This window comes from Hemibagrus wyckioides, linkage group LG12, assembly GCF_019097595.1.
Source record: "Hemibagrus wyckioides isolate EC202008001 linkage group LG12, SWU_Hwy_1.0, whole genome shotgun sequence".
Taxonomy (NCBI): Eukaryota; Metazoa; Chordata; class Actinopteri; order Siluriformes; family Bagridae; genus Hemibagrus; species Hemibagrus wyckioides.
In genome coordinates, this window is record NC_080721.1 from 7,071,379 (window position 1) to 7,094,493 (window position 23,115).

Here is a 23,115-nt window from a genome sequence, read left to right on the forward strand (position 1 = left end):
TAAGAAGCCTCACTAATATAGACCTCAGTTGACAGGCTTCAAATCATATAAATGAGTCATATAATTAAATGAGTGGCTGCAATTTCTGTTGAGATCATGCCATCGAGTTTAATTTGTTCATATATTCCAATTATGTGAATTTAATACATTTTGGGGAGGCTAATTTATTTAATACTGTATTAATGACATGAAAGAAAGCAATCCAAATAAGACTACTGATTCAATTATGACATAATAAATAGCACTCTATAAAAAGAGAAGAAGTTACTGTATGTCTGCGGTAGCTGATGCACTGCAGTGGCTGAGCTGCATTACTGGAAGGTTTAATTCATATTGTTTAGTCGTAATTTTGTGAGTAGCCAAAAATTGGAAAAGAAAAATATTTCTGAGAGATTTACAAAAGTTTTTAGAAACACCAAACACTACCCTAACCCCTACTCCTACCCTTAACTCAAATCCTAACCCTAAACCCTAACCCTGTCACTTGCAGGGCTACTTTGCATTTGGTCACAACCACAAAACTCTATTAAATCTAAAAGCTCACACGTCTGAAATAATAAGCAAAAGAGAATATTTTTTCAAAGGTAATATTCTTTTATTAAATCAAAAGCACGCTTTGATAAGTCAAATATGTGGAGTAAATGGTTAACCTGTAGATCTAAGCTATTTTTCATTGTTTTTGACTCTTGTTTAGAAAAACCTTGCACTCTCTTTGATGCCATGTTAGAAAAGCAGAATGCATGTGTATATACCGATCACTTAGCAGTCAGCCAGTGCTTGCTCTAATAACATGTTTCACAGCGTTAAAAGAAGAACAAGGCAAACTGACTTACACACTGACCCGTTGCAGTCATTTCTTCTTAATTGAATCCCTGCTCTTGCTTGTTCTTTAATTTATGCATTATCTTGCCTTTTTTTTTCTTCCGTTTTATTCTGGTTAAAATTTCTTTATTTAATGCTGTTCATATGTAATGCCTGGGTGTAACTGAAATGAAACTTGTTCCATATTTAAAAGTGAAGTAACTCCGCAAAATGATGTTCACATTTACAGTAGCACAGCTTCTTACATTTAGGATCACAAGTAGGATACAGAGATTATTTCTGAACTTAACAAACAAATGTAGTCAAATCCATCTTGATAAAAGAGCTGCAATATTAGTAAGTACATTAACGTGCTTTGCTGTCTTCATAAAACCTGTATCTCAGATTTGATTTGCATTTGAAAGCAGATAAAGGATTTGTTTTTCGTTGAGAAACTCTAAACTGGATATCTGCTCACACTCTGTGTAGGGGATGTAGTAGCCATTTGGGATGTAGCCATTTGGGATGTGTGAAGTATTAGCTGTTGATCTGGCTTGGACATTTGTATATCAGGCGTGTGTGTGTTTGTGTGTTCTCTTCTGTCAAGTACTTCAGTTAATAGTCTACATCTCTTTAAAACCTATTGAACGTTTTCACTAGAGAGAGAGAGAGAGAGAGAGAGAGAGAGGAAGGGAGAAAAATACAATTACAATTATCTCTGTTTACCAAACAAGATATTCGCCCGAGATGTGCTAATGCTATTTTTATTCTTGTGCGTGATCTTTGCCCTCTCATGGTTCACTGAACCTAATGGCTTAATGTTTTCTTTATTGTTACACACCCAAGATACATGACTAAGTGCCAAACTCTACCTCAAAACCATGCGTTAGTGAGACCCGAATGTCCTCGTAAATAAGAATATATAACAGTGAGAAAATTAGGCTAGATGCCATGAACAAAAGGGTAAAGATCTGGATAAGATGTAATACACTGAAGGTGATGGTTGGAGTGTGTACTGAGAATTGAGAAAGGTTAATTGTAAGAAAAGTTAAATTACCTTTTTAGATCAGAATGTGTTACTTCATTTTCTCTAACATCAGCTCAGACTAGAGTTCTGTGTTCGAGGCAAATCACAGGCTTATATTAATGCACATGCTCTAATACGTTGCCGTTTCTATAGCAACAACTTACACAGGAAGCTGGATGGCAGATGCTCCACATAAATAGATTTTAAAAAATAGCTGATATGGTGAAGTTTTCTGTGAGGAGAACTATTTTTTATTTCTTTTTTTTGTATTTTCGGGAGAAGTCTTGTGCTTTCAGTGTCAGTGCTTTGTAACAACCAGAGGTAAAGCTGCTATTTTCAGATTTCTGACACTGGAATGTTTTTAGGATGAAGAGCTTTGTGTTTTCATCTTCATCTTCAAGAAAAAGATAAAAAGAGAAGCTTGACTTACAACATAAGTGATGACAGGAAATATCTTGTCTCACGGTATATGAGGAATAAAAGTTCAGGACATGCAGTTATTGGATAATAATCAACTCTGCTGTGGTGGAAGTAAGTCCGTTGCATGTCAGGCACACCCCACCCCACTCTATGGTTGATTATTTTTCTATAACGGCATGTTCTTTTGTGTTTTTTTTACTTACCAAAAAAAACTGGCAAACTGCGAAAAAATGATCCAAGTGGAAAAAAAGTTTCCTTGTGCTTTAAGGCAGAGAAACACAATCCCATTACCCCCAATGAAAGATAAAACCAAAAGAATATACAGTATTTGTAAACTAATTATATTTGGGATGGGAGGTTGGCTGGAGTGCCAGTATTACATGTCAAAGAGCTCAAACGAAATTAAACAAATGAGATCTATTCCCAGCAGAACAGCAGAAAACAAGCCTATTTCAAAAATATAAGCAAGCGTGTTAGCGCTTCAATTATTCATTACAAACAAACAGTGCAGCCAATCTACCCTGTCTCTTACCATCTGTTGCATATTAAAATGGATTTAATTGCTTTATTGGAAAAAAAAATCAGGCAAGAAAAAGTTAATAAACGTTGTAATTTGCTGTTCTGGCAAACTCTCGCCTCCTCTCTCACACACGTGTCCTGTAGCAAGCAAAAATTCCAATTTCAGTGAGGTGTGGAAATTTTTAGTTATACAAAAGTCACTGTGGGGGAAAAAGAGCAACGGCAAGTTTTTTAAAAATAAATTTGTTAAAATATTTTTTAATATTTAAAAAAAAATGTTTATTTATTTGTTTGTTTGTTTGCTTATTTTATTTAATTTTTGTGTTGTTTTTTTTTTTGCTTTTTAAGAAGTAGTTTTTGGTTAGTGTATCATTGTGTTTTTTTTCCTAAGACCTTAAAGCCTCAGTTGCTTGCCCTGCTCCATGCCTTGGTATGATGGAAAGCATACAGAACTTTCCTGTAACATGCATTTTCTCTTCCCAGGTCTCTCCAGGTGCCACGCTGCTAATGCGAGTTGTGGAAGACTTCATTCATCTCATTGGGGAAGCTCAAAAACCTTTCCAAAGCTTTCTTGCTGTCACCACTAACCTCAGTGAGTGCTCTTAGCAGCTACAGAACTCAGAGATGTTGAAGGTTTGGAAAAATAATCTTTGGAAGATGCTTATATGGTGTGAAGGGATTTCAGGAAATTCACAAATGAATGAAACACACTGGGATATGCATAGAATATGTGCTTAGAGATTGTGGTGCTAATTTGTTGGTTGGTCCTCTATTTATTCTATTGTTGCAATCATTCAGCAGTTGTGACATTAGCTCTGATGTGACAGATCTCATTTTTCATTCATATCAAACATACATGATAACAGTTAGGGTTTGCTGTTATCAACTTCTTTAAGAAAATGCTTCTTTCCCCATTTCCCAGCAATATTTAATATCATATTAATGATCCAATGCAGTATAGAAGTGGTGGAGACAACAAATGATGGACTGAATGTAAGTCAGCTGTGTATACTGTATGATGCAGTTGTTCTGAGTTACAGCACAGTTCTAGTTAGCTAGAATTGATTTCAAGTATTGATGGGGATATTAGCATGAAAAACAATAAGCTTTGGAACCTTATCTGTGTGTACAGATTAAGAAATCTGGACAGAATAAAAGAATAACGCTCTGTTGCACTCCAGATTATACAATGTACACACTCAAGACCATATCGATCATGCTCAAGGATAAAATAAAACAGAATTAAATAAAGCTGAATAAAAAATGTACACGGCAAAAATATCACAAGCGACCAGAACATCAGAACAGAAAGACAGAATGAGTAAATCATGAATAAACAAAAATCACATGAACTTCATCTGAAATTAGTTAATCATGTATCTTTCACCACCTAATCATGAAAAACTCAATCCCTTCCAAATTAGATAACCAAAAATGGACCAGCATGTCTATGAAAGCAGTTGAAACTCTCAGAAATACATCGCAAAATAAGAGATGAGAGATATCTTAATAACAAATATTAGTATGCAAGACATTCAGAGTGGATTCTCAAAGTATCTGCTATTTTTCTCTCTCATTAGTAATCAATATCCAGCGAGAGCCAGTGTCAGCTGTCTCTAGTGATATTAACTTCCCTATGAAGGGACGGAGGGGGATGAAGGACTGGGCACGCTCAGCAGAAGACAAGCTCTTCATCCCTAAAGAGGTCTTCAGTCTGTCTTCTGATGGTGAGTTGGAAATCTTCTAGCAGAAACAAATATTTTGGACAAATGATTCGAAACTAAAAAATTGGTTTCTTTCACTTTACATACAAACAGAGCATCAGTTTGACTAGCCCCAAGGTTACCTCTCAGTCTCCTTCCTTTGTTTTATGCTTTCACACTTTTCTCTCTTACAAATGTCTCTCAGTATCTGTCAATGCATCTTTTCACTTCCTGTTCAAGCTATGAGGACCTCAATCACCCTAAGGTCCAAAGTGAGAAATTGATCGTGTTATGGAGGAGAAGGGTGAGATGAAAGAGAATGGAGGTTGGAGGGAAGTTGGGGGCTGTGGTCAGAGGATGTTCATTTCTCTGGAAGCTGGGAAATTGAGGAAGAGGAGGTCCTGCCAGAGGGAAAGAAAAGACCTAGTTAGGACCCCGAGGGAGGGCGTTAAAGATCAAGATTGAGGGCTACACAGAATGACATGGAAAATAAAAACCAGACCATGATAGAGAAAATGAATGCCAGTCTGGTTAACAGCTCCTCCCACTCCTCCTACAGGCTAAGCCATTAGACCTGACAGCCTTCACCCCCACCCCCTTCTGTGGTGATAAGACATCCCCTTGTCCTGCACTATGTGTGATATTATGTTAGAAAGAAGAAATGCCTTATCGGACAGTGGCTTTGTTCAAATGAAAACTGCGAAAATGAAGAGGTGAATTCCATTCAGGAGTTGTCAGACCTTGTGCAGTTTTGGACTGTGATGGCCGATTGTTATCCTGAAGATGTGCAGGAACTGAGCTGAGCCTTGCTCTATGGGAGAAATACGCAGTTTGAACACTATTTCTAACTTAATTTATTAGTTATGGAAAAATTTATTCAGTCAAATGCTATGGACTCTAGATCTGATTTGAAAAAGGAATATATATCACTGTTATGTCAGAAGTAATATTTTGCCAAGCAATCTGTCAGCGTTAAAACAAATATAACTTCATATTTGTTTGTCCAGTGGGGTGGGATGTAGTGGGCTGAACATGATCACTTTTGACCAGCAGCATCGTCTTAAAGATAAGCATTAGATTTAAAAGTATACATAAAATAAAAATCCTATCAATGCTTGGTAACTGGTTTGATGAGCTGTGTTCAACAAATTATTTTGTATTTAGAAATTCTTTTAAAAACTGATTCTTGAGGAAATATAAAGGATATCAGTTTGCATTGCACTTTCTAACCTTGAGACAATGTAAATATGTGTTTTGCCATCATTTGCTGTTAATTCCTTTCCTTTTCCCTCTAAGGCTACAGATTCACCCAATAAAAAATGTAAGACTGTGAGCTCCAGTCCCTTACAATGTCACAGCCATCTATGGCAAAGTGTTGAAAAAGCAAAATTGGTCATTCTCTCTGGCCTATTATCTCTCCCCTGTCAATCACAACAGAACTAGCTAATCAGGGGCATATTTGAGCTTATGTATGCAGAAGAGGGCAGACAGGATATTTGTCTGGGTGTTTGAAAATATGCTGAGGTTAGCTTCTGGTGCTTCAGAGGAAGTAAGTGATTGCCCCATCTTTCCTGGTTGGTAGCTGCCATGCGATAGGAGAGAGATAGCTTATGGGTGGGATCTGGAAAATGACTAAATTGGGAAAAAATATACATGCCATCCAAGTACTTCATTTACATTTAGATTTCTGGCATTTTGCAGACACTCTTAGAGTGACATACAGAAGTGCTTTAAAGTGTCTATCAATGAATACATTAACACTGGTTCAGTAGGTCACAGACTTGGTATACCATCAAAAAACTCAACATACAACAATACATAAAACAAACAGGGAAAATAAGAGCTAGTTAAAGTGCTTCAGGAAGAGGTAAGGTCTTCACCCATTGTTTGAAGATGGCCAGTGACTCAGCTGTGCGGACGTCCAGTGGAAGTTCATTCCACCACCAACAGAGAAGAGTCTTGAGTATAACCTTAGGGTACCTTGTACCCTAAGAGATGGTGGGACCAGTCAAGCAGTGCAGCAGCCTGAAATATGCACTTGATACTACAATTAGTATTTTTTTCATATGTTTATCAGTTTATTTTTTCAAATCTTTGGTGTGGTCTGCTGAAATACTTTGCTGACTAGAAATACATCCAGACTGCAGTATCCCAGTTGCAGACCCCTGATCCTGACACACCAAAGAGATTAAGGAAGTTCCAAAACCAAAACCAAAGCTGTTTACACTTAGACATTATGTTTACACTGTCTGAACATTTTTATTACTTGTGAGCCCTGTGATAAACTGCCACTCCATCATGTCCCTCGCACCCAGTGATCTCAGGATTTCTGTGACTGTGGCCATGATAAAGCATAAATAGCAAAAATAAAAAAAAGGAAAAATAAGTAAATATGGCGATAAGCTCAAAACAACCTACAAAAACTGACATTATGCAATATTGTATATGTGTAATCTAAACATACGCAATTTTATACATGACTACATTTTGAAATTGCAGCATCTGGTTGGTAAAAAATAAATAAATAAATAAATCCACTTGTAAAATGATCGCTGAGACAAACCTGTGTCCCTTTTTCATTTTTATTTTTTTTTGGACAGTTCCGTTGGATTGTTTGTGGATGTTCTTCAGTTAATCCTTTATCTTGGTCAGGTTCACAGTGGATCTAGAGGTGGTTCCAGAAGCACTGGGCATAATGTGGGAATACACCATGGATACACACATTCATACCGAGGAGCAGTTTAGTCTAGCCAATCCACCTACCATCATGCTTTGGGGAAGTGGGTGGAAACCAGATAGCTTTGTGAAATTCCATGTGGAACCAAGGAGAACCTCTGGAAATATGAGAATGCAGTAACCTCTGGAAATATGAGGTTTTTGTCAAATGTCAGAAGTCATAGTGCTTGTGTTTGAACTTTGAAAATATGAGAAGTGAGAGAATCAAATGCATAACGCTTAATTAGACATTGGATTTGATGAAATTCAACGGAGCGGCTTGCTTTTTATCAAATTTGGATTCTGCTGGATTAAATCTTCACAAAAACATAGGTGTCAGTTGCTGTTGCACCTCATCTACTCACCATTATGGTTCTCATTATGGTTAATGCCTGCTACACTTCCTCTATCCCTCTGTCATTTTGGTCCATCCACTGCAGCCCTATTCTTCCCAACCTTGACATTTTCTGCAGTAGAATATAATCCCTAAAGACCTGGCTCACCAGAGCTCAGCCTGTCCCAGGAGAAGAAAGGATTGGATGGAGAAGAAAGAGAAGCAAGAAACCAAAGGCATCATGGTGGAAACTAAAGTAGCCTCATGCAAGGAAACAAAGATACAAATACAAAAGTGTCTTTATGGGAATAACTAAAAACCAAAAAATGATAAAAAAGAAAAAAGAAAACACAGATGTGTATGGAGGAACACAGTTGATAAATGCTTAAGGGAAGGATTGGGCAGAAGGATGGAGATCCAGACTGGTGGGTCACATCTCTAAAACCCTTCTGTCTGTCTCTGAAATGTCACTAAAATTGTCCAGACTGGCTCAAAGTCCTTATGTCAGACAACTTCTTAAATCCTGTGCTGCTTTGGTTTGTTGTTCTCCATCTGTCAGTCAGGAGTGGATAAAGAAACATGAATGTCAGGGGTTTTAAACTGACACAGCTGCTGCTGCTGTGCCGATTTTTCATGGCCTAATGGGCATATGGCATCTGCGTGTTGGCGGGATTGTTATTTGCTACTTTAGCCACTACTTTGTGGGCCTTGTTGTAATAAGCCTTTTAGAAGTCTGTTTGTTTTTTCATGTCTTGTTTGCAGAATCGGATGAGGCTTCATACTTTGTTATCGGAGCAATCCTTTACCGCACCCTCGGATTTATTCTTCCACCACCAAAGTAAGTGTTCCAACAAAACTTAACAATGCACACAAACCCTGCAAAAAATGTTTTGGAAAAATATATAAAACCTATAGCAAATTTCTGCAAAGGTAAACTATTAAATTATTTCTTATTACGTGATTCAAGGCCATGTGGAATCACCTCAACAACTTTCCAAATATCTAATAATATACATAATGTCATATCAATATATTGTATATAATATAATACCAATAATATAATAAGAGTGTAACTATAGCTTGTCTTTTTTCCACTGCCTTAGTAACCTCTTTCTTCTCCTAGAGATTGTGTACTTGGCTTTGTCCTCAATAGATTGAACCAGTTTTCCAACATATTTGAGGCTCATTTTGCAGGATTCTTGTTATTTTTTATGGTAAAAAAAAATATGCAATGGGGAAAAGAGCTATATGACTTTAGCATGTCTTTCAAATTCCCATGTAGTTCTGAAATGGTGGAAATATAATCTGGGACTGTGCTAAATAATAAGTCCATGAGGTGGAGTCTGACCTGATCTAGCACCACCCAAGTGTCTTGATCCTTGGTGTAAAGTTTTATATGGTTTAAAGTTATGGAAATAGGTGAATCAGCTAATCCTGGACATGCTTCTGCAAAGAGAAGCATCTCAAATAACAGGAAATCTTGTGGTACAGTCAATCCAGATATAAAGCTGGCACTTGTTTACACCAAACCTCAGTATCTGCACTCTCATTGATTGAATTCCTTGTGTGTGTGTGTGTGTGTGTGTGTGTGTGTGTGCATGTATGTGGCTGCTAATTGAAGTGCAGTTTGATGTGTACTTTACTGTACAAATAAAACCACCTGAAATTAGCGATGTCCTGTAACAGCTTTAACTATGTCTAGTAACTGCTGGCTAACTAATAAAATGAATTATTCATGCAATCCCTACTGTGTAAAACTGTAATCTGGAAAAAGCAATTATTTTGGTGCATCTACAATACGTTTAATGGAGTCAGCTGCTCTGGATTACATGATTATTGTAGTACCTTTGATTAACTAATGTACCTTTAGCTACTTTTTTGATAGTTACCTATAAACACAGTGGCTATGTCTTTACGTTGCTAATGAAACTACCCTACTGTATGTCATTCCTGCTTTTGCGGCCAATAAAGGATTTGTGTCTGATTGTAGTGGGCAGTTATAGTCACTGGTTATTCTCACATCTAATTCATCAATCAGAAATCGAATGTGTAAAAAGCAACATGAGTGTGTTAAAAGCAACACTGGACCTGTGTGAAATACCTGGGCAGGCGACGTTTTCATGCGAAGCCGTAGTTTATTTATTTATGACACTTTTTTTTTTTCAATTAAGTGTCATACCTCTGCTAGAACCAATCTAAGATTCTCCATGCTATCTATATTGTAATGTTCTCCTCGGGGATGTATCATAAACCACTTGGCATGCGGTGCATTACTTAATCCTATAATCCCTTAAGAGACAATCTATTGTTCTCAGTACCTTCTGTTACCATTTCTCTGATATGACTAATGCATCTGTTTTATCCCCAGGGCAGAAATACTCTGTCATTGCACGTTATAAGAATGAATAGAAGAATCCGCGTTCAAACTGAATAGATACAACCAGCTTTGGTTAATTAAATTCCCGGGTAGAAAGCCTTGTTTTTGGAGATGCTGTGCAAAAAAAGATGTTTGTCCAAGCAAATTATTTAGTCGAGGACCTTCTGCATGCTAGCTTGAACCGGGCTGCAGGACTCCTTCTGCCTCATAGTTGAAAAGTAAAAAACAAAACAAAAGAAATCTATGTGCAATGATCTAAGAGGCTGAGCTCTTGTTTTTGTCAGCCCCTGTAGTGTTCTTCAATCCATCCTCAAAAACCATGTCAGTGCCCTTTGCCCTTATATCAGACTTAGTCCCATCTTCACTGCTACTCTCTTTGATTTTTGGCTTGCTCAGTTGCTGACTTGTTTACTTCGCGTTTCTAGACAAGACTCCCTTCTTCTCTTCTGTTCGCTGTATGCTTTTACGGGTTGAGGGAAAGGCCCTGCCATTCAGGTCAATATTCCTGAGGGAGATTGCTTGTTGATAAATATGGATGGGATCGTGGCTGTTTGTTCAGTTTAGATTTGAGTCTCATTAATTTTCTCCCAAGAGCCTACAGCCTTCTCTGTCTCTCCTCTCTCTCTCTCTCTCTCTCTCTTTGGAGTGAATACATGGCTGGTCCCTCTTTAAGCCAACCCACAAAACATACAAGCAAACCGGCAAAAGCTAGACAACTTCATGTGGAATATACTGACTCTGCAAGGAATAGTTTATTCCTCTTATTTCACAGCAAGTCATATTTTGAAATCAAATTATAGCTTTGTTTCATGTTGTGGAATACCCATGAAGTTTGTTGCTCTTCTCACTCATGTTATAACAGCTAAACATTTTTTCATCAGCCTCTTGAAGTAATACGTCACTTTTCTAAGAAACTGCAACCTCATATAAGGTTAAGAAGCAAAGGTACAGCTCACTTCAGTGCTGACATTGGAGACACCCTCCATAAATGCTAACTAAACATTTTACCAGAACAAATATTTAGTTGTTTGTCATTTATACTCTATATTCATCATATAGTTCATCTCTGTGTAGGTTTTTTACTCTTGAAATGATAATGTGGTACAGTGAGCACATATGAAGCATGTAAAAATGGCTTTCATTTTACTTCTTGTGTTTCTTTTTCCTTTCAGAGATCCTTTGGTGATCAGCTCGAAGATTTTAAGCGTCACAGTGCGTCCTCAACCCAAACCCACAGAGCCAGTAGTCGTGGTGGAACTGGCACCTTTGTTGAATGTAAGTAACCAATCACTTCACGCAAACAATCATGACCAATGTTTGTGTAAATGCATGCTGCACTTATTCAGTGTGTGCTTTATGGCTCATTACCATGATCCAGGTTCCTACAAAGACTTTCTGACCTCTTGATAATAGTCTCTATGTAATTTTCAGATAATTATCTCTACATGGGTTGACATTGTGTGCAAACTACACAATGTTTGCTTGTTAATTCATGTTAACAGCTTATATTTATGATAGAACATATAGCCTGGATAAATAATGATACGATACAAACATGTCCCTTAATATTATACTTATTACTGTGCTCTATTTTAAACAAAATATCCACAAGTCTTTGATTTGAAGTCTCTTTTTTATCAAAATATTCTTTATATATTATGGTAAAAGTATAGTTTGTCAATCTTATGAGAAAGATGAATGATATAGTATTTTCTTTTAATAGACAAACAGGCACATTGTCATGGACAATCCAAAAATCATAGCATGGGTCAAAACATAAGCAGAATCAAGGGATAATCTATATTTTGAAACAAAGATGCATGCAAAGGTCTAAAAAGGCATCACTTAATAATATGATGCACAAGCTTACACTTGACAAAGTGTAATAGACAAAATAATCAAAGTGATACACAGAACAGCTGAACACAATACAAGCCAGTGCTGTGATAGAAGAGAGGCCCAAAAACAATGGCACATACCAAAAGTGAGAGGATTTGCGGCATACAAATGGCTTAAATGACAAATACATTGTGCATTTGTACAGTAAATGTAATCCTCTATAAATCAGTGTGAAGCCTGTAATCATAATCAAATAAGCATTATATTATGCTCTAAATCAATCAAACCTGTCTTGACTGAGTGTTCATGGAGAATTAGAAGATCAGAGATGTTTACAATGGTAGACATGGTATACCTATATGGCTTAAAGTATGGCCAAATGTCTAGGCACTTGAAGACGTGCCTCTTCTCCAAACTGTTGATACAACAGTGTGAAGCATACCTTTGTTTAATGTGTTTGCATTTTGTAGCTTTTAGAATTTCTAAGGGAGAAGCATATGGTAAGTGGTTGATAAGTGGTTAAGACATTGGCCAAATGATTGGAAGGTTGTAAGTTCAAATCTCGGGACCACCAAGGTACCACTGCTAGGCCCTTGAGCAAAGCTCTTGTCCCTCAACTGCTCAGTTGTAGAAATGAGTCTGCCAAATGCTGTGAATGTCAAATGAGCCCAAATGTGTTCCAGCATGACAGTGGTGAAGTCTGTGATTTGCCAAGGTTGGAGTGGAAGAACTTTACTGTCCTCTACAAAGCCCTGACCTCAACCTCACTGAACTCTTTTTGGGTGAACTATAATGCTGACTGCCCCAGGCCTCCTCACCCCCATAATGCCTAACCTCATTAGTGCTTTTACAGTAGAATGAACACAAATCCCCACAGCCATGCTCCAAAATCTAGTAGAAAGCCTTCCCAGAAGAGTGGAGCTTATTATAACTGTAAAAGGAATGGGATGTTCAACTAGCACATATTGGTATGATGGTCAAGTGTTCACAAACTTTTCGTTGTATAGTGTAGGTTGGATGGGTCCTCAAGTTTTCTTGATGTTAATTTGATGTTAAACTTAATTATCCCAGATGTTCTCATGTTCCACTGAATGTTCATACACTTTTGTTTGCTGGGTGCAGTAGGCTACATCTGGAATGATGTGTTCAAATGGCACATATGGGTGTGATGGTCAGGTGTCAACAAACTTTTGGACATAGAGTAACAATCTCGTAACATGTTCACATAACCTAAAGCCTTCCTTACAACTTATTTTAAATCCATTTATAAAGGCTGTTGGCTATTATAGAGTATGTACAAGATAATCTTATAACTCGATAGAGATCTTATTACAGCAGAACTCCAGGTCTTGAGAGAGTTAAGTTTGCACTTATTGCTTTTTTTCATTTTACTAGTACGTATTAGTAATAAAAATAGGCTTTTTGAAGTATATGCTGGGTTTGCTGAGTGTTTTTTATTTTCAATATACTCAGTATACAATATAATTCAAAGACCCTGATTCAACATCTGAGACCATATTCACCAACAATCTAACCTTGCCACTAAGACAGTATTCAGGCAGTCACAGTATGAAGCATTTTCTTACCTGCCACCTATTCGTTTACTGTCGATTGTGAGAGTGAGAGCTGCGCAAAGCAGGCGGGCTGAAAATTTCTAAAATTTATACAAATGAGAAGCCAATATCGCTGGGAGGCTGTTAATCAGTTTGTTTTATGTGCCGTGGGTCTCGCCATGAGTCATGTCCATGGTCATGGTCAAGCTGTGCCGAAGTGAGTGCAGTGCAAGATGGAAGAGACAGAGCTGCATGGAAGCAGCTGAAACATGATTATGATAGCACAATGACTGAAAGTCACTTTTTATAGCCTAGTACAACCAGTAAACAATAGTGGGAAGTAGCAATATTATATTAAATGAATACTCAAACATTCACTGAGTGCAAAGAGAAATAAACCTTCAGCGCTGAATTTGGATTTAATTACGTTTACAAAAAAAGATGATAACAGAAAACTTGAGTATACCCAGCCTGTGTACTATGAACCATCCATCTAGCTTACACTATATAGGGCCAAAGGTTTGTGGACACCTGACCATCACACACCTTTGTGCTTGCTGAGCATCCCAATCCAGAGTTAATCTCTTATGACTTTTATAATAAGCTACATTCTTCTGGGAAGGCTTTCCACTAGATTTTGGAGCACGGCTATAGGGATTTGTGTTCATTCATGTATAAGAGCATTAGTGATGTCAGGCATTAATGTTGGTTGAGAAAGTCTGGCACACAGTTCATCCCAAAGAGGATCAGTTGAGGTCATGGCTGTGTGCAGGACATGCAATTCTTCCAATTGCTGTATAAACCTTGCTTTGTGCACAGGGGCATTGTCATGCTCTTGGTTCCAGTGAAAGGAAACTGTAATGCTACAGCATACTAAAATATTCTAGACAATTCTTTGCCTTCAATTTCGTTGCAACAGATTGGGGAAGAACAATACGTTTGGCCATATAGTGTACATGTACATCATTCTGGCTAGCTATACATGCTCAGTCTGAGTGACACATGCCCAGAGTCAACATGCATTATTGATAGTAAAAGTTTCTAGCTAAGAATTTCTTCTAAAAACATATTGGCTGCTGAAAACAAAACTGCAGAAGGAAGTTTGAGTAACGAATTCCTAAGCAAATTGTAAAGCTGAGGACAGGCACGTTAACTACAGATGATGTTTCATGAATGAACGTTGACAGTGATTGGCTGATGCAGTCATAAAACGTTAAAATGAAAGTGTTGCTGACTTCAAACATGAAAAAAATCTAAATGCTTAAACACTATGTATATTGCCACTACTATATACTATATACTATATAATTCATATCTGTCTGAATTCAGATTTGAAACTGTGTCTGTGTGTATTTGTGAACTGAAAAATGCTCAGGGGAAAAATCCCAGAGGTAGAATACCATTATACTCCATACAAGCCATTTCACTTCACTATGTTTATAACATTTTTTAAATTATACTCACATACTTTGGTTTGTATATACATGATTTTCTCTAATGAACTTAGTTGGTTCTGTTTCCCAAACTATAAACAGAGTAGCATCTTAATATAATCGAGGCCGTTATTAACGACCTTTTTGCATATTCAGGTTAACAAGCATGGCCATTTTATTTATTTTTTTATGAAATCCGGACACCAGTTGGGATTTCAGTTACGAGTTTAGCATGTAGATTGCTACAACTCCAGCCAATCACTGTCAGTATTCATTTATCAAGCATTCAGCCATCATCAGCAATAGAGTCAGTGCTGCCAGTTCATGTACTTCTCTTAGCCTTTAATAAAGGTTTCTCTCAGTAGTCTCCTGAATAGGTTTTAAGGAGAAAGTCTTTGTTAGGAAATTTTAGTTCCTAGTGATGAGGTTCTTTGTGAACACAGCCTTAGGTCTTACTGTAAAATAATTTATTTGATGATATCAACCCTTATTTCATTTTCTTTTTATTGCATTTTTGTATATTTTTATATATATATATAGTGTTTTTTTCTTCTTCTTTTCGTCCTGGCAGCTGCTTTCAGATTAACATGCAACTTTACTATTCACATAAAAATAGTAGAAATAGAAACATCCACTACTGTACATCATATATTATCTCGAAATAAATAAAGAAATAAATGCAACGGAGGCTCTTGTGTTAGCGTGCTGCAACTGTGGCTAAAAAAAATCAGGAGAGAATTCTGACATTTTAAGCCCTCATCGCCCCTGAGAATAAGGTTGCTATAGCAACATTCACCTGATACCTTTGGCAAGAATTTTGGGACTGAGTATATGTGTACAGGAGTGTGTGTGTGTGTGTGTGTTGGTGTATGTGTGTGTGTATGTGTGTGCGTGTGTGTGTGTAAGCGCACACGTCCCCAACCTTTCCCAGTCCCTCCAGGAAATAGTAGGTCATGCCCGGCTCAGCAGTGGTCCTGAGTCAGCTGCAACTGAGTAGTTCTGAGCTTGGCCGGTTGTGTATGTTGTGGGGGGTTTAGTATGTGGCCACAGATGTTGGTGAGGTGAGATGCTTTGAGGCAGTACGCCTCATCAAGCCTGACCCAGAGGGGCTGCTGGGACATGGAGACAGAGCCAGGCTTCATCCATATCCATCAGCTCGTGTAGTGGTTTGGGTCTTGTTAGTGACAGCAGATCTAAGTGAAAGTGATTTCAGTGGTTTTAGCGTGCCATCAGTGCTCACACATAATTAACTCACACAATAGCAATTAGCAATTAGCACAGGACATGCCACATGATGGATTCAGAAGACACACACACAGTATATACATACATATTTTATATATATATATGGCGGTGGTGTATGGACCACACACACATATATATATATATACATATATATATATATATATATATATATATATATGGCGGTGGTGTATGGACCACACACACATATATATATATATATATACATATATATATATATATATATATACATACATACATATATATATGACATAATGACATACTGTGTTTAAACCCGGGTGATGTAAAATTGTAAAATTCTTTAACTACATTGAAATTACACAATAAATCATACAGTGAGTTTAGCTTAGTGAGCTTATTGTAAAACTAGGAGACAAAAGTATTTACCTGAAGCAGCAACACAAACTCTGTTGGTTAATTTCCATTTTGCATTTCTTCCATTATTTTAGTATTTTGTAAACAAATATTTTAATGAACAAGCTTGAACTTGATCAATGTAAAATAAATGTAAAGAATTTGATAAATGATAAATGTAAAATAATGTAAATAATTTACATGTTCTGTAGCAACATTTATCATGTTTCTCCTGATAGATAGATAGATAGATAGATAGATAGATAGATAGATAGATAGATAGATAGATAGATAGATAGATAGATAGATAGATAGAACATCAGTAACAATTAAAAATTGTAATAATAAATATATAAATAAATAAATATATTTGAAAAAAAAAAAAACATTTTTTTTATATTATATATAGAAAATAAGATTTTATGAACCACTACCAGGTGAAGTGAATGACATTGAAATCACATTGCAGTTGCACTTCAAGGGCTGGGATATATTAGGCAATAAGTTAACAGTCAGTTATTGATGGGTTGATGTGTTACAAGGAAAAAACAAGGAAAATGATCAAGTATAAGGATCTGAGTGACTCTGACGAGGGTCAGATTGTAATGTTTTGATGATTGGGTCAAGGCATTTCCAAAACAGCAGGTCATGTGGCATGTTGCCAGTGATTAGTACCTACTGATAGTGGTCCAAGCAAGGATAACCAGTGAATCAGCAAGTGGGTCATTGATACAGAGGGCTCATTAATGCACATGGGGAGTAAAGGCTAACCCGTTTGGTCCGATCCCACAGAAGAGCTACTGTAACACAAATTAATGAAAAAGTTCATTCTGACTATGATAGAAAGGTGTCAGAAGACACAGTGCACAGTGTGTGTGTGTTTGCATTTGTGTGTGTGTGTGAGAGAGAGAGTCTTTGCCAATATTCTTCACCTTGATTTATTTTTTGGGAAAGAGAGTCTAACTGAGCCTGTAAGTGTGACAGCAGTTCAACAATCTTTTTCCATTCTATTTTTATGTGTGTGTGTGTGTGTGGCCTATCAAGGTTGTGCATAGTTTATTATGTCATTAAGGTCAGTAAGTTGTGGATAATGGACAGAGCCAGAGCTCGGACAGATTAGTTCATTATGCCAGTCAATTCAATGATGAACCAGCGATGTGTGAGTCACAGAGTTACGCATGACTGAACCCTGATTAGAGCATCACACTGGCCTGGAACTGAACAAATCAACCTGGAGTCATACTAATCAATTAATCATAAATGAGTTTTGCTAATGAATCATCTATGGTTTCGATAGCGATCAGAGCCGAATGATAAATCAGGGGGTTGAAGGCCAGGAAATGGATTTGCCATAATTTTATGCGCTATGTACATTTTTTCCTTTGTTTTAATTATTTTTATTATTGTTTTTATCATCAGAATTTTGCACTGAAACTTATTATTTTTGTTGATAATTTATTATTATTATTATTATTATTATTATTATTATTATTATTATTATTATTATTATTATTATTATATAATTCATATATATTTTTGTTTAATAGTGCAAATATTTTTGCATATATGTTTTAATTATTCAGGGTGCTTGTGATAAAAAATGAGGCATTTAATATTCATCAAAAAAAATGTACAGATTGATCGGTTAATTAATTAATTGGAAAATATTCATGATATACTAATTAATATGCAAAAAATATATACTATATACTGAATTAATATGTGAAAAACAGTGCAGAAACACTGTGGGAATAACCCGAAAAGATGCTGAGAGATCTTGAGTCTACTCGTTTATTGTCATTTGCCTCAAACCTCATTGACAGCACTAAGTGTGTTTTTTCTGCTCTCTCTGTCTATTTTCTAAAGGGCACATCACAGCCACAGTGTGTAGTGTGGGACCACACCAGCCCGTAAGTCTGCTCACACACACACACACACACACACACATACACACACACACCGATGTACAGTACACGTTTGCTGCAGAAGCCATCCCCGACAGCCTTTTCTATTCATATCTATGTTTATTCAGTCTTATTAGTGTTTCTAAAGGACGTGTTAGCATTTTTATTAAAACTACAGTAATTAAATCTCTGACATGATATTAATTAAATGATTGTGTGGGATCTACACTACACACAGAAAAACACTTCCGCTTGAGTCACTGAATCAGACTTCGAATGGATCTATAGTGTAACATCTACTGTGTATGTTTGAACTCGTGTCAGATTGCAACAGCGTGTTGAATATTAAAATATACAGTGTGATGATGGTATAAGTCAAGGTCACAGCATTGTGCATTCTTATAGACATTGATGTTAAAGGAAAAATCCACTCTGAAGGATTTGCATCATAACCTTTACATATCAAAATAATGTGTGAGCTTTCATCGTCACATTGATCTATTTTCACTTAATGCTTTCATACATTACCCACAATACCTTCTGACTACTTGCTAATTCAGTTCCACCTAAAGAGAACTGATCAGTATCCAAAGCTTCAAAATTTATACTAATCACCATTGATTCCGTCGTGTTTAACAGCGCACAGATTGCTAACTAGCTGAGTCGAGTCTTTGCCTTAACTTTTTTAACTTGTATTAACGTGTAAGGAGGTATATGGATGTAATAAATGAAGTTAGTGGGTACAAGTGTTGAGGATGAAGAAGATAGGGATAGGTGGAGAGACCCCGCTGTGGAGACCCCTGAAGAGAAAAGCCGAAAGAAGATTATTATTTTTAGTCGTAGCATTTTTTTTTAAATATAACATTAAATTATATATTTTTGGAAGCTTATAGCAAATCCTGATTGTAATTTATGTTTGAGATTACTATTAATAATTAATTAATTACTATTAATAATTAATTAATTATCCGCTGGATAGTACAGCATTGATATATCGGTGAATTACAATGACCGCTAAAAAAACAAAAACAAATTAGCACCATATTAGCATCGCTGATCATGTCACAGATGTTTCAGTATAGACAAATTAAATGTGGAATTTAACTTTAAATTTTAGGTTATGAGAACTGATATTTCTTTTCTTTTCTTTTCTTTTCTTTTCTTTTCTTTTCTTTTCTTTTCTTTTCTTTTCTTTTCTTTTCTTTTCTTTTCTTTTCTCTTCTTTTCTTGTACATTAACATGCCTAGAGGCTTGGTCTCACAATTTTTTTAAAAATAACACATGGCATTTGAAAAAAAATAAATTAATAAAACCTGTCGCAGTGTCACATGTTGCTCTAACAATTCAGACGCTCGTGTCTGTGCAACACCCCTACAACATCCCAGCTAAATGAATGCTGGTCACTCGGCACAGCACCAAGCCGAGCCTGGCTGAGGAGGAACGGTAGCAGGAGGTAATTACTGAGGGAGAAAACCTTTTCTATCTGCAATCTTGCAAAGTCAATTAACACGCAACCCTCATACATCTTTCACCAAATGAAATTCCAGATCAGTCAGGAATATCATTTAGCAGCCCTGTGATTAAGATTTTTATCCCGATTATGGTGTTACATGCTGGGTCTTTTAGCAGTGCATGGTGAGTGTGATCATTTTTCTTTCTCCCATTGTTCTTTATTTCAAATTTACATCTTTTTCTCATGCAATTATCAGCTTCTTTAAACAATTCCTCTGATGCCAGCTTTTTACCATAATGAGGATCATCTCTCTTAGTGTCTCTCTCTCTCTCTCTCTCTCTTTCTGTGTGTGTGTGAGTATGTGTGCATACAGACAGATTTAGTGTGTTTGTGTGTGTAGACAGAGTGTGTGTGTGTATGTGTGTGTGTGTGTGTGTGCGTGTGTGTGCGCATGCATGCAGACAGATTTGGTGCGTTTGTGTGTGTAGACAGAGTGTGTGTGTGTGCATGTATGTGTGTAGAGAGTAGAAGATTCTGTGTGTGTGTGTGTCTGTGTGTAGAGAGAGAAATATTCTGTGTGTGTGGAGAGAGACAGATATTGTGTGTGTGTGTGTGTGTGTGTGTAGAGAGAGAGAGAGAAATATTGTGTGTGTGTGGAGAGACAGATATTGTGTGTGTGTGTAGAGAGAGAGAGAGAGAGAAATATTGTGTGTGTGTGTGTGTGTGTGGAGAGACAGATACTGTGTGTGTGTGTGTGTGTGTGGAGAGAGAAATAATCTGTGTGTGTGGAGAGAGACAGATATTGTGTGTGTGTGTGTGTGGAGAGAGACAGATATTGTGTGTGTGTGTGTGTGTGTGGAGAGAGAAATAATCTGTGTGTGTGTGGAGAGAGACAGATATTGTGTGTGTGTAAATGCAGTATTGTTTCTTTCTCTCTTATTCCAGACTCACGATTGTGAAGCCTCTCATATCTGCCTCTGCATAATCAAGCCACAATTGTGCTTTTCATTTGAATCAGATTATTCACAGTATGATAACTGCACCAGCCAATATCACACGTTTCAAAACATCACAGTGTCTGCCTTTAATCTGTTTTCAAAAGAAGACTGCATTATAATGCAATATCCTTTTGTTTCATATGATGCCACACTGTATAATCTCTTATTTAAACTGATAATTGACTTTCCTAATATACTTCACTACATATGATACACTACACCTTTAACAAGCAGCAGTGCAGTGGATCTGATTGTCATGTTGCCTCATAGCTGTGCTAGTTAGCTAGCTATGTTATAAGAAGACTCCAAATGTATCTCTGGAAACATACTGCTACTGTAGTAGTAATGCCCTTAAGTAAAATTAAAAGTAGTGATTAAGAAAATTAATCAAGTATGTGTAAACAGGCCAGGGATGTTTATCTTCCTCCACAGTCTCAGACATTGCTGCTTTACTGCTGCTGAATGAGCCTTTGGTGCAAGAAATGTGGGCTTTTTATTTATTTATTTATTTATTTATTTATTTATTTATTTATTTATTTATTTATTTATTGGTTTTTGAATTTTTTATTAACTGACAAAATCGTATTAATTTTAGTTTTACAGATGGAATATTTGGAATGGTAATAGTAAAAAAAAAAATTATTTCTTTATTTTTACTCTAGAATATTAATTCAAAATATTTATTTCTTTATTTATTCTCTTCTAACTTATTATTTATTTATTTATTTATTTATTTTCCCAAATGTCCTTTCGTATTTTATTGTATTATTTAATTATATATATATATATCATCATGTCATTGTCTCCCGCTTATCCGTAGCCGGGTCGCGGGGGCAGCAGTCTAAGCAGGGATGCCCAGACTTCCTTCTCCCTAGCCACTTCCTCCAGCTCTTCCAGGGGAATTCCAATGCGTTCCCAGGTCAGCCGAGAGACATAGTCCCTCCAGAGTGTCCTGGGTCTTCCCCGGGATCTCTTCCCGGTTGGGCATGCCCGGAACACCTCCCCTGGGAGACGTCCCGGAGGCATCTGAAACAGATGCCCAAGCCACCTCAACTGGCCCCTTTCGATGTAGAGGAGCAGCGGCTCTACTCCGAGCTCCTCCCGGGTGACAGAGCTCCTTACCCTATCTCTAAGGGAACGCCCCGCCACCTTACGAAGAAAACTCCGCTTGTATCCGGGATCTTGTCCTTTCGGTCATGACCCAAAGCTCATGACCATAAGTAAGAGTAGGAACGTAGATTGACTGGTAAATTGAGAGCTTTGCCTTTCGGCTCAGCTCCTTCTTCACCACAACAGACCAGTACATAGACCGCATTGCTGCTGCCGCTGCACCGATCCGTCTGTCAGTCTCACGCTCCATCCTTCCCTCACTTGTAAACAAAACCCCAAGATACTTAAACTCCTCCACTTGAGGAAGGAACACCCCTCCAACCTGGAGGGGTTATATATGTATTTTTATTTATTTAAGTGTTGTAACAAGAATACTCAAGTAATGTAGTACAAATAGAGTACAGAGTACAAATAGTTTTTCCTAACATAAAGAAACTTACTTATGTGGCTAAAATTGGCTAATCCTCGTTATAACAAAAAAAAAAAGGTGGGTTTTTGTTTGTTTGTTTTGTTTTTTTCTCACAATGAAACACAACGTGATCTTTACCAACCCGAGCGTGAACGTTTTTTTTTTTTTAAAGTTTAAAAGTAAAATCCGCACTTGGTGAAATAATAGTTATGAATCACAGCAGATTTATTTATTTATTAACACATTCATATATTAACTGTTACATGTATGGAAATTTATCTCAATGTTATTGGTGCTGCTGAAATCTAACTTCTGTACATACACACATACACAGTGCCACAAATGAACAATCAGATAGATAGATAGATAGATAGATAGATAGATAGATAGATAGATAGATAGATAGATAGATGGATAGATGGATGGATGGATGACAATGATGAGCTCTGATGGTTTTTCTAGCACCTACCTGATGCTAGCTTCCAGATTTCTAGGCCAGTGCTTCCACTGTGCTGGAGAACATAGGACATCGGATGATCTCAGCAGTAGAGATAAGTAAAGGAGTCATAGTACCAACAGTGATGGATATAAGAGTGTCCTCAGTGAAGTCTTGAGATACATTGAAGCTGCATTCCAAATAATACTGCTAACCATAGTGTATGATTTTAAGAGGTTAGTATTGACTCAAATGTAACACTAACATTTAAATTACTGACCAGAAGCCCAGTCAATGAGAAATTATGTCAAATTCATATAATAGGGCAATAGAATAAATGGTAAATATTAGAAAATTCATCACACATTAATTGTATTGTATTTGTAAGATGACTTGTTCACTGGAGTGTCAGCAATCTTGAATCTCTAACATCAGCTTCTCGTAGCCCCCGACACTCACACTACATT

The 23,115-nt window shown here is 36.9% G+C and overlaps 1 protein-coding gene across 15 annotated transcripts in view; it reads left to right on the forward strand.

The window, feature by feature from the left end:
* Window positions 1-23,115, forward strand: part of adgrb2 (adhesion G protein-coupled receptor B2) — a 389,817-nt gene that overhangs the window by 226,190 nt on the left and 140,512 nt on the right. For all 15 annotated transcript variants that reach the window (XM_058404654.1, XM_058404659.1, XM_058404647.1 and 12 more), the window contains 5 exons: window positions 3,251-3,359; window positions 4,348-4,494; window positions 8,282-8,357; window positions 11,069-11,171; window positions 18,205-18,248. In XM_058404654.1, coding sequence (XP_058260637.1) covers window positions 3,251-3,359; window positions 4,348-4,494; window positions 8,282-8,357; window positions 11,069-11,171; window positions 18,205-18,248 — 479 coding nt within the window. The remainder of the gene's footprint in view (window positions 1-3,250; window positions 3,360-4,347; window positions 4,495-8,281; window positions 8,358-11,068; window positions 11,172-18,204; window positions 18,249-23,115) is intronic.